An 11,387-nucleotide genomic window follows, 5' to 3' on the forward strand; every position below is an offset into this window, starting at 1 on the left:
CAATAGTATGTTTAAAATAATATTTGTATAATGTGCGATATACATTTTTTTGTGATAAGTGAATCGTTGCTATAAAAATGTGATTAATATCGTTGATTTTGATATAACATTGTTTATTTTGATCTCATTATTAGTTATACGTACTATAGGCTGAACACTGGGTTCAACAAGGCTGTTTATTGGTTTTTAGAGGCTGTTCACTGGGACACTGGGCCATTTTTTGTTTAAAATTAATTATATATTTTACTAAGAGAATTATTGTTTTTGATAAATGTTGATTCGAAACTACAATAAACAATAAATCCATACATGTTGTACGTTTTTTTATTCGACGATTGTTGTAGAAATGGCAATTGTCAAAACTTCAAAAAACTGTTATGAGGCTGACCACTGGTGCCGTTACCCTATACGTCGAACGATTAATATTCAATAAAAAATTGATACTGAGTCAATTAGAATTGTATGCCTTAGGGGATAATAATAGAACTTATTTTTGCTTTATTGTGAACTCAGACAGAGTTCGTAATAATAATACTAGTGTTGGGACTATATTAGTCGTTATTTATTTATTTATTTATTTAAACTTTTAGCACATAAAATGCACTGTAGCGGACTTAATGCCGGATGGCATTCTCTGCCAATAAACCACAGGTTAATAACCACGTTACTAGACGTTTGACATGATTAATGGGACCGATATCGTTATCGTGTTTAAGAAGGAATCATTCTTCAATGGGATATCGTCTTAAAGAAGGAAATCATTAAATATTAAGTACACATTTATGCAACCTACACTTTAGAAGATAATTGTGACTACCCAATAACTTTGCTATTATGTTACTTAATTAGATATGTATGTACAGACAGTACATCAAGCTAAAAACGTGGCATTTAATGCAGAACGAATAGGTGCTAATTTGCAACAAACATTTAGTCTTGACTGTTGACTACAAAAACTTAACGAATGCAAAGTCAAACACAAAGTCGATCGGTCAGTTTTTATAAGAAGAATTTTAATCGAATGTGTACTCTAAAACAATAGCAGTAAGAAATAAATGTCACAAAAATGTGTAACAAAAAAATTTAGCTTAAAGCTAGCTTAACCAGTTTTCTATGTTTATCTATGTATTTTTTTTTAATTCTTAACCCTCGATAATGATTTAAAGTTATGTTAAGAAATAAAGTGCCCTTACGTAATTTCGTACCAGTCTGTTGCTCGCTTCTTACTAAACTTAATAAAAACTATGGAAATTTATTATCCCTAACATGAGAAAATTAGAGGTACCCATATCGACTTTAGGCTAACTTAGTAGCTGTACCTTTAAAATGTACCCTTTAAATCTCTTATCGCCTAATGCACCGAAATTCATCAAAGTAGTTCAGACAAGAAAACATTATTTAGTAATGTAGCTCTTTGTCATGATGACAAATTCAAGTTATCTCCTTATTATCAACATCAACCTTATCTGATCGTAAACTGGGTCACTCCTTGCTGCGCACATCCTTATAAACTGAGAAACGACAATGTTTATAATGTGTCTGGTTTGTATGAACCCCCCGTATTACTGCTGTCAGTTTTGTATGGTGTACAATGAAGAGACCTACTCTACTTCGTTCATTCATTCAACTGAATTTTTAGTGTTGGCCGATTATGTTACAAAATTTCAATCGATACAGTATTTTTAGAAGACAGGGAAGAAATTGAAATGTGGCGGGTTACATCACTGCTCTAGCTCAACTCTAGCTATAGGTATTCTAGGTAGTATGACATTAATGTCTGTAATCATTTTAAAGCACCCGGCGGAGTCTGATTACTAACTTAGTACCTACTCGTACGTTTTTGTCAGGAAGTAAATAAGGCACTTGATACCAAGTAACTGATAAGCTTCTATTGAAATGTTTCTGTACAGGTTTACAGTGTAGCACACTTAAGGGATGACGTACGCCTCACTAGTCATTTGTAGGGGTTCGTACTCAGTTATTACTATCGCAACCCTATTATCAAAGTCTTTGTTTTCCGACTATTAACAAAGAAAAAATAGTTTTTATACCATATTAATGATTTTCACTAATTTTACCTCATTTTACGAGTCTTTCAGCGACTTGGCCCACTTTCAGCTAGGTGAAAATAATTTAGGTTGGGAATCGAAAAATTACCTTATCTACCTCAAATCTCAAAATTCCTAGCTTAAAAACTTAATGTAATTTATAAAATTATTACCATTTAACCTTGACACCAGTCAACTGTCAACGATCGTAAAAACAATGCCAAGTTTTGTTCACTAAATTGTAAATTTAAATTACAACCACGACTGCAACGACTCGATTCTTTATCTATGTCCCAACACAATTCCTATTGATAAAGGAAGTAAAACAATAGTTTACAAAAATGTTAACAATGTTTTAATGAGTGGTTTAGGCTGGCTCACTAATTGCACATTACTTAATTGATAATTAACCGTAATTGTTTATATCTGTTAGAGATATCTTTCATTATTTGCTCCAATAAACATTGTTGCGTATTCACCAACGCGTTGGTGAATCCCAACAAATGCCTACCTAATTATTTTTCAATATGGCCTCAAAATGTCCTGAAATACATCGACAGTACAGCAGACTTAATATTATTGTAAAAAAATACATACAGTCCAACATAGAACCTCCTTTTTTTAAGTAGGTTAAAAAATATACCTTTTAGAACAACATCAGATGATTCTGCCTCATGTGACGTAAGAAGTGTCTAGACGAGATTGTAATACATTTAATTTCAGGCTTAAATCTATTGTTCTTTCATGAATATACTGAATCTAACTTCCCTAGAATGTAATTCTACTGAATCGAATTCAAAACTAGATTCATTCATAGCCACAAGGGCTCATAGATTTCGTTCGATATACGATATCCCCAGTATTGTTGAATAGGAGGGTAAAATTACTGCCTGCAATTTGAAATACGTAGCAAAATCATCCCTCTCGCGAAATAAGGGCCAAATAAAGCGAGGAGGGTGGTTATTTTTAAAAGGGATGACTTATTTCTGGACCGAGCGATAAATACAATGACGGCTCTATAAATGTTTAATGAATTTACCTAATTAGTCAGGCCATTTAACGATCGTTAATGTGTTGTAATTTCCTTAAGATAAATAATGGTTTAAGCAACTATAATCAGTTGCTTAATAAGCATGATGAGCCAATTAATAAGTTAATTGGCGATACAGGCGTACTTTTTTCATTAAATCATGTCTCTGAGTTTTTATGGCAACTTTTACCAAAGAAAACTTTAACAACATCGGATATAATACATATTTATAGAAACGTTATCTGTGTGACTCATAAAGAAATAATGCCCAATGACGATGCCCAAAAAAACACCATGCTTGGGTCAGTTTTTGGGACTCATTGGTCTCAATATAAAAAAAATAACAATACCATAGTTCCAGTTACCATGGGCCCATTTATTGTCCCGAAGCAGTGGTAAGGTTAATACTGGGACGTGTAAAAGTGCTTTTTAAAAGCCTATTTGCAAAAATAAATGTGGTTTTTTTAGTTCGTATTTTTCAGATGAACGTGAAATCAACTGCCCATAACCTAGACCATGACCTCTCTTCAAATCCGTACACGGAAGTGACGTCACTCGTACCCTATTACTAACTTACTCACATTTAAGTAATGGTAGACAATGGAATTGTTTTTAGAAGTAATTTATTTAAATTGCACTTTTTGATATAGTTACAACACGTGCCCAAAACTTAAATAAATAAATATCTTCAACTAGTTAAGTAATATAGAGTACTAGTCATAGCTGAAAGATTTTTACATAGGTTTAACAAAATAAATGTAATTTGGGTTACCCGAACCATGACGCCATCTTGGCACTTTTTTTACACACAGAACCGGACACAGAGGCAGGGCAAACAGACCATTAATTTAAACAAAAAAACTTTACCTGACTCCCAACTGATTTGACTTCAAAATGCGTCAAAAAAAGCATCCATCTTGAATGTACAGATTTAAAAAAATACCATGCATTTATGATTCCTGGAGAAAAACTTTTAAACAAAGAAATCCCCTTGCTTTGTTTTTATATTCATATTTATTTAGTTATTCAGATTATTTACAGCATAATACAAAAACATGAATAAGGAACTTCATTCACATATTAATTTCATAAAAACTGGTACTTGCGTAAAAACTTTCATTAATACTAATTGAATGATGTTATTAATTTGATTAAAATAAATTAATAAATTACAACATTATCGGCCAAGTAGAGGTATACTGCATTAAAAATGAGGTAGGTCATGCACTCGTTACCGATATTTTTATCGGTTTTTAAAGTAGCCTTTCCCATCACTAAAACCAGTTCGAAGGGCCCAAACCAAATAAAAGTACCTACCTGCACAACCCGTTATGACCACGAAGATAAAGAAATCGCAAGGGCTTTGCACTTTAGAACCTTTTTATAGAACAAACAGCTGATTTCTATTCTCGACTCATCGAAAAAAAAACAATTCCAAACGATTACACACATCTCTATTTCAATTTTTTTTTATCGGAAGAAAATGCAACGACACACCTGCCAAATCAAAAAGTGCATTACAACGGTACATCACTGCACATCTTTTCGTCACCGCAAATTGGTCGCGTTATCAATAGAAAGTTTCTATGCCAGCAAGGTTAGTAACGCTAAATGAAGAGCGAACGATCACAGTGAAATTTAAACATATGGCAGGAAAATGTGTAGAATACTGCGTACCTTAATAAAGCAGCTAACTGTGTCGTCTACCTCCTTTGAATCACCTGCGCTATAATATTACACTCCGATAATCGTGTCTTTTTCGCTTCAAATGCATTATTACACTGAACAATGGAGTCCGGACAAGCGAAGCTGTCCAAATTGTATGTATTTTTCAACAATTTCACGTTATCGCGAAATCGAGCGACGTCCGATGACGAGCCGCCCAATTCAATGACTGGATGTCAGCTGGGCTAGACGCGCTCCCATTGGTACAATCGATTGAAATGATACTCGTGTAGGCAGCGCGCTCTTTCACACACGAACATCTCGCTCTAAACGAATCGACCTTGATAAGGTTTTATAGACAAATCACACCCTAAATTCACCAAATAAAGACCTATTTCACCATTTCTAGACTCAAACTTTCGTATTTTGATGTTATTTTGAAGCGAAAATGTACGGTTTCTTCAAATAGAATCATATGGGGAACAAAGCAATATGTCAACAAGTTCTTTGTGTGCGTGAGAGAACAGAGCAGCGATATATTGACATTCAAAAGCGTTGATTTCATTGGTCAGCGCACAGCTGTTTTTGACACGATGTTCGATAAACCCAATGTGTTTTACTGTAGGATTATAGGCTTTATGTCAAAGCTATAAGAACCAAAATAAAAGCCATTTTGCGATATTAGTTTATGTAACTAGTTCCAATGGAGTAATCTAGATGGCAGCGCATACACATCAACAACAAGTAAACGAGACAATTTCAGTGTAATTTCTTTATCACTTTATTGATATTAATTAAAGTTATTTATAATTCGTGTGTAAATCTTGTTCAACTCACCTCGCATGTAGGAAAAACATTAAAAAGACTTGCTACTGACTATTAGATGGTGTATTGGTTACTACCTTGTTACCATAGCAACGCCTTTGTTTGATCACAATAATACAGCCAAATAAAATAGATGTTGGTGAAATAAATATCTTACAAGGAACATCTTGCTTTAATTTTGCCAGGTTTTCTAAAATGTCAGAAAAGAGTGTGTTGTAAGATTTTACAGTACTATTTTATTTGTAGAATTTAAGCGTAAAGAATGGATTCCCTAGATCTTTTAGCTCGTGAAGATGAGTTCAAGAAACTCAATAAACAGTTGGAAAAGAAAACAGAAAGCCTTATGAAGGAAATCGAGCATGTTATGGTATGTTTTCATAAAATTTTCTGTGCACATATTTTTAACTGAATTAAACTAGTTTTTCCCATGGACTTTTTTTATAGGTCCATGGTTTTTCCAATAAAATCTCAATATCTTATTGATCAAAAAGGCCCTAGCTACCATCATAACTGTTTATAAAGAAAACTACCAAGTTTTTGTAGTTTTTTACTCACATTTAACATAATTTTCAAGAACAACATTAGTGCACAAAATTCCGAAGATTTCTTCTTAAAAATTATGTAAAAAGAATTAAAAGAAGTAACTGTCATACTCAATTCTTCATATTTAACGCTAATAATAGCTCAGAAGTTAATTTTTTACTCATTATTTTATAATTTACAGCAAAAACAAGATTTCTTCTCCGAATTCTCTCACAGTCTCTCTCTAACACCGAACTCCACACCTAAACGTCACCAATGTCACCCACCACCACCAGAACGAACAATCAATCCGATCAAACCTGCCATCGTCAAACGGAGGACGATCAAATCACCGAAGCACATCACGGTTGACGAAACAAAGAATGTCTCTGTAGAAATAAAAGAAGAAGTACGGAGGGTGGTATGTGATTGTTGTTTAAATAATAAGAAAGAGAAGAGAGACGATAGCAGTGAGTTTTTGCAAGCGTTTGTGTCAGTCGGTGTTCAAGAGAGGGTTTTCCCGCAGTCTTTCTTAAAAGGTAATACAGGGTCCTATATGTATAATGAATAAGTTATTTGTGTTGAAATTCTATAAATATAATTTTGGCTGTCAGTCCATTTTAACGTTCCCCCGGGACAAACTTGACCATCACTGGTTGTTTTTTTATTGGCGGTCTAGCTGTAGATCCTGGCTACACAGGAGTTGCAGTGGTGGGAACAAGAGGTGGGAAGGGAATAGTCCTGCCTCAGATGGGAATAGAACCCAGGACCTTTTGCTCACTTGATTGCTGTGACTGTTCAATTCCGAGGCACCAGCGGATATCAGTTTAGCAGTGGATATCCTGTGGCTTAAATGTTCCGAGAACATTTAAGCCACAGGATATCCACTGCTAAACATAGGCCTCTTAAATGATTTCCAGAATGGCCAGTTGGTAGCGGCCTGCATCCAGCGCCTTCCTGCTACCTTTATGAGGTAGCACTTTATGAGGTTGTCGGTCCATCTTGTGGGTGGACTTCCTATGGCTACCAGAATAGATTTTCTTGGCTTTTCAATAATATTTTAAACGATAAATCTTTTTCTTTTACAGATAATATTTCGGTGGAGAGTATTTGCAAGTTCCTGTCATCCAAAGTGAAGCTAATGCAAGATCAGATCGACAACTTACAAGATGCTATAGACAAGAAGGTTGTTGTTATCAAAAACTTGCATCACCTTAACTTTAACCGTAACTATAACTTTAACCGGAGTTTTCGTATGGAATTTGACGTTTGATATAGTTGAAGTAAGATGGTGCAACCCAGCCTTAATCTCCAGTCAGTGAATGCACATTACTTTAACCGTAACTATAACCGTAACCGGTGTTTTTCAGTTTCTTGTTGGCTGACATACTTTTGACATTTGTTAAAGTTAAATTAAGGTGATGTAAATTTATTTAAAACTTAAACGTAAAGTAAACGTAAAGCCATTCGGCATTCTCCTCCAGTTAATTTGAACAAGGAGTTATTGAAACTTTTGTATGATTATGTTCTCATGATTTCAGGCCATACAATGCAAAGCGCACCTCACACAAGTAGCAGAGTTAGAGGGAGAAAGGATGAGTCTGCTAAACAAGAACAATAACTTGCGGTCGAGCGCAGCCGACGCGAAAGCCAAGTGCATGGGGATGGAGAACAGACTAGCCGTGAGTGTTAATTACTATTACTTTAGTAACAGAATCCCACATGGGCGTACTCGGCTTCTGTAGTCTTACTTTTTCTCTCTCTCTTTCTTTCTGTTTGCCCCTTCCTATTTTTACCTTTCTTCCCCTTTTTTATCTTTCTGTCCCTCTCTCTTTCTCTCTCTCTGTCCCCCTTTCTTTTTCTTTCTATCCCTCTCTCTCTCTTTATTGCACTCTCTCTACCTTTCCCTCTTTGCCCCTCTCAAGTCTCCCCTTTTTCTTTCTCCCTCTCCTATACGCCCTATATCAAGAGTAGGCTCTTGAGGCAACATACGAGTAGGTAGGTAGTACCTACTAGGTACATACCTACATTATATCTGTGCCCTAAATTAGGCCCAGTAGTTTTGGTTATGGATACGGTTACGGATATTTGAATTATATTATACCGGTTTCGGTTACGGTTACGGTAATATTATAAATGCGAAAGTAACTCTGTCTGTCTGTCTCTCTTTCACGCCAAAACCACTGAACCGATTTTGATGAAATTTGGCACAGAGATAGTTTGAGTCCCGGGAAAGGACATAGGATAGTTTTTATCCCGGTTTTTGAAACAGGAACGCGCGTGATAATGTTTTTCTGTGAAAGACAAAATTGCACGCGGGCGAAGCCGCGGGCGGAAAGCTAGTTTCGGATATCCGAAAGTTTCGGTTACGGTTACGGATATCCATAACATCCCTGCTCTTTAAGCCCTTAACCAGCAAATTAATATTGAACAGGAAAAAGACCGGCTCTACAAAGCCCAAAGAAGCGAGTGTGACAAACTATCCAGAGAGGTTCAAAAACTGCGTAGTGACACCTCTGCCGCGGCCGCACGTCACGCCGCACAAAATGACGCGCTTGGAAGGACCACGCAGCAGTTGGAAGCGCTGAAAATGGAACACCAGGTAATTTCATCATTATCATCTTTCACTCACTCAAACTTGACCTTCACTGGTTGGGTTTATATTGGCGGTCAAGCTGTAGATCCTGGCTACACAGGAGTTGCAGCGGTGGGAACGAGAGGTGGGACTAGCCCAATTTCTCTAGCTCTCTCCTTTACTATATCTGCCTTCTGCCATACGTCGTATAAAAAAGCTACCTAGTGAAAGTCCTACACCAGGTAACCTTGTCATAACAATCTACTTTCTCTCTCTTTATCACTCTCAATCTTCCTATCTCTCTCTCCCCTTCCCTTTAAATTTATCCCCCCTTTGCCTCTAACTAACTCTAACTGCCCTCACCACAATGGAACACAGCTAAACTTATTTATTTATTATTATTTTTTATCCACAACGAGGAAGCTCTTGGCCTGTATCTCACCTGATGGTAAGTGATGATCAGGCCGAAGGTGGAAGCGAGCTTCACCCGGAATCCTCAACCACGGAGGAACTGGCTATCTTACCTCTAACTGCCGGAACACAACAATGCTGTTAACATTGTTGTTATGGCGACAGACTTAGGTAAAATGGTGGTAGCTAGCCAGGCGGACTTAGAACAAGCCCTACCATCAACCAAACCGAACAGAAACATCTGCCCCCACTGGGAATCGAACCCGGGACCTCTGCGTCTGAAGCAGGTGGTCCCCCTCTCTCCCTCCCTCTCTCTTCCTCCCCTCCCCCTCCCTCCCTCTTTCTCTCCCCTCCCTGTCTCTCTCCCCCTCCCTCTCTCTCTCCCCCTATATCTCTCACACTTTATTAAAAGCGCTCCCCCTTTAATCTCTCCCACTTTCCCCCCTCTCTTTGCCTCTCCCTATTTCTTCTCACTCTCCTAAAATCCTAGCTGTCGGATACTTGGAACTTGCCTCTCTTAAGTATTCTTTCTTCACCAGGCTTTCCGCGACTCCACCCGCAGTCTCGCAGCGTCGCACCAAAGCGCCATCTCATCTCTGGAATCGAAACTGAAGTGTCTCAAAAGCGACATAGACAAGAAGAACGCTCTCATAGATACACTGAGGAAACACAACGCGTTGCTTAGTACAGAGGCTGCGTTGAGGGCTTTAGAGAAGGACTATTCGAACTTTTTGAACCAAGACTTGTGAATAAAGTGTTTTTGATGATAACCTCAAGTTTTGTTGTTTATAATTACCTATTTCATAAGTTTGATAGGCTTAAGATTGAACTAAGATTCGCTCATCATCATCAGGTCATTAGTCTCTCCCTTCCCCTATATCTCCCTCTCTCTCTCTCTCTCTTTCTCTCGCCATTCCCCCTCTCTCTGTCTCCCATCCATGCCCTCATAAACATGCTAAGGAAAAAATGCCTTCCTTGCCGGGGCATGATGTTTACTTACATACTCGTCCCCTTTGGCTTCGCTCAACTGGGTCTCAGTCTGTCGCAGTACTTAAAATTTAGGGTCAAGTTACGAATTTCATAAGAATTCGGCTGTCAGCTGCCAATGTAAAAGTATAGACTAACAAAATCTCTCCAACTGTTTTGAAGATTAGCTGGAACAAACATAACTAGGTACGTACTGTACTAAACCAATACAAGTACCGGATTGTTACTTCGATTTATTTGTAAGTAAATCTTAAATAACATACAGACAAATTACTATAGGCTACTATAGGCTTTGACCAACTACATTGTATCTATGCAATTTATATATTTGTAAGCTGTTTGTTTTCTGAATAAAACAAAATAAAATAAAATAATAAAATTAGATTATTTTATTTGTATGTACAAATAACAGCACAAGTTTAATACTGTAGCAACTTATGTAATAGTAATAGAAACGATTTTCCAACAAAACCGTATAGTCTAACTAAAGCTGTCATAGTACACTAAGGCCGGAATTCACGGACCGCTTGAATCAGTCAGGGTCGACAGCTTCAAGCTGCGACTGCACAGTGAACTGATGCAGAGTTCTATGGACGCACATACACGAACCGCTCGAGCAGTTGCAACTGATTTCATTCCACGGCGCGCGCGCTTGCGATTTGTTGACCAGTTAATACCAACTGCTCGAGCAGTTATCACTGGCAGCTTCAAGCTGTTGACTCTTGACTGCAAGAGCGGTCCGTGTATGTTGATCACTGACTAACTGCTCGAGCTGTCCGTGTATGGCGGGCCTTAGTAGAACGATCTCAATAAGATCTAAGCATGAATCATTGGCATTCAAGCTGCGTCGATTCTATAGTTTCTAAGAAACCTCGTCATCAGAATTTACGATTAAATATTTATACAATCTGGCTGACCTTTTAGGGTGACCATCAGTTTTTGTTGACCAAGTCCATTTTAAGAACATAATAATGACTTCACAAATAAGTACCTACGTGGGAGTCTGCGAATAATATGATTGTCGTTTTAAATAAAGAAACATTTAGTTTTTGGAGTGGACTTTGACTAAATATATTTATAGCCTGACCAGGAACATAAAAACCCTGGCATAGAGGCGCGTCAATTGCATTTGATAGTGCAACACTGGGTACAGTCGTACCTGTATTAAATTAATAGGCTAACTTTATGTATCAGGATTCAGGATTATGGGCTAATTTAATATTTTCATAAATTAACAAAAAATATTTATAAAACAGGTAAACTGGTTTAAATAAATTTAATGAAACCATCAATCGAGCAAGTAAGATTTTATTATTATTCATCA

At 37.0% G+C, this 11,387-nt stretch overlaps 2 protein-coding genes across 6 annotated transcripts in view; one reads left to right on the forward strand and one right to left on the reverse strand.

The window, feature by feature from the left end:
- The window catches only part of atos (atos homolog atossa), a 78,931-nt gene extending 73,942 nt beyond the window's left edge, over positions 1-4,989 (reverse strand). For all 5 annotated transcript variants that reach the window (XM_028301210.1, XM_028301209.1, XM_028301211.1 and 2 more), the window contains exon 1: positions 4,756-4,989. The gene's annotated coding sequence lies outside the window, so the exon portion shown is untranslated. The remainder of the gene's footprint in view (positions 1-4,755) is intronic.
- Positions 4,990-5,565: 576 nt separating this feature from the next.
- On the forward strand, positions 5,566-9,828 carry LOC114350430 (testis-expressed protein 9). Its single transcript, XM_028301242.1, has 6 exons — positions 5,566-5,935; positions 6,293-6,629; positions 7,179-7,276; positions 7,632-7,772; positions 8,525-8,692; positions 9,616-9,828. The coding sequence occupies exons 1-6, from the start codon at positions 5,831-5,833 to the stop codon at positions 9,823-9,825; spliced, it is 1,059 nt and encodes a 352-aa protein (XP_028157043.1). The 5' UTR covers positions 5,566-5,830; the 3' UTR covers positions 9,826-9,828.
- Positions 9,829-11,387: the final 1,559 nt, after the last annotated feature.

This window comes from Ostrinia furnacalis, unplaced genomic scaffold (assembly GCF_004193835.3).
Source record: "Ostrinia furnacalis isolate ACB-3 unplaced genomic scaffold, ASM419383v2 OfSCF0890, whole genome shotgun sequence".
Taxonomy (NCBI): domain Eukaryota; kingdom Metazoa; phylum Arthropoda; class Insecta; order Lepidoptera; family Crambidae; genus Ostrinia; species Ostrinia furnacalis.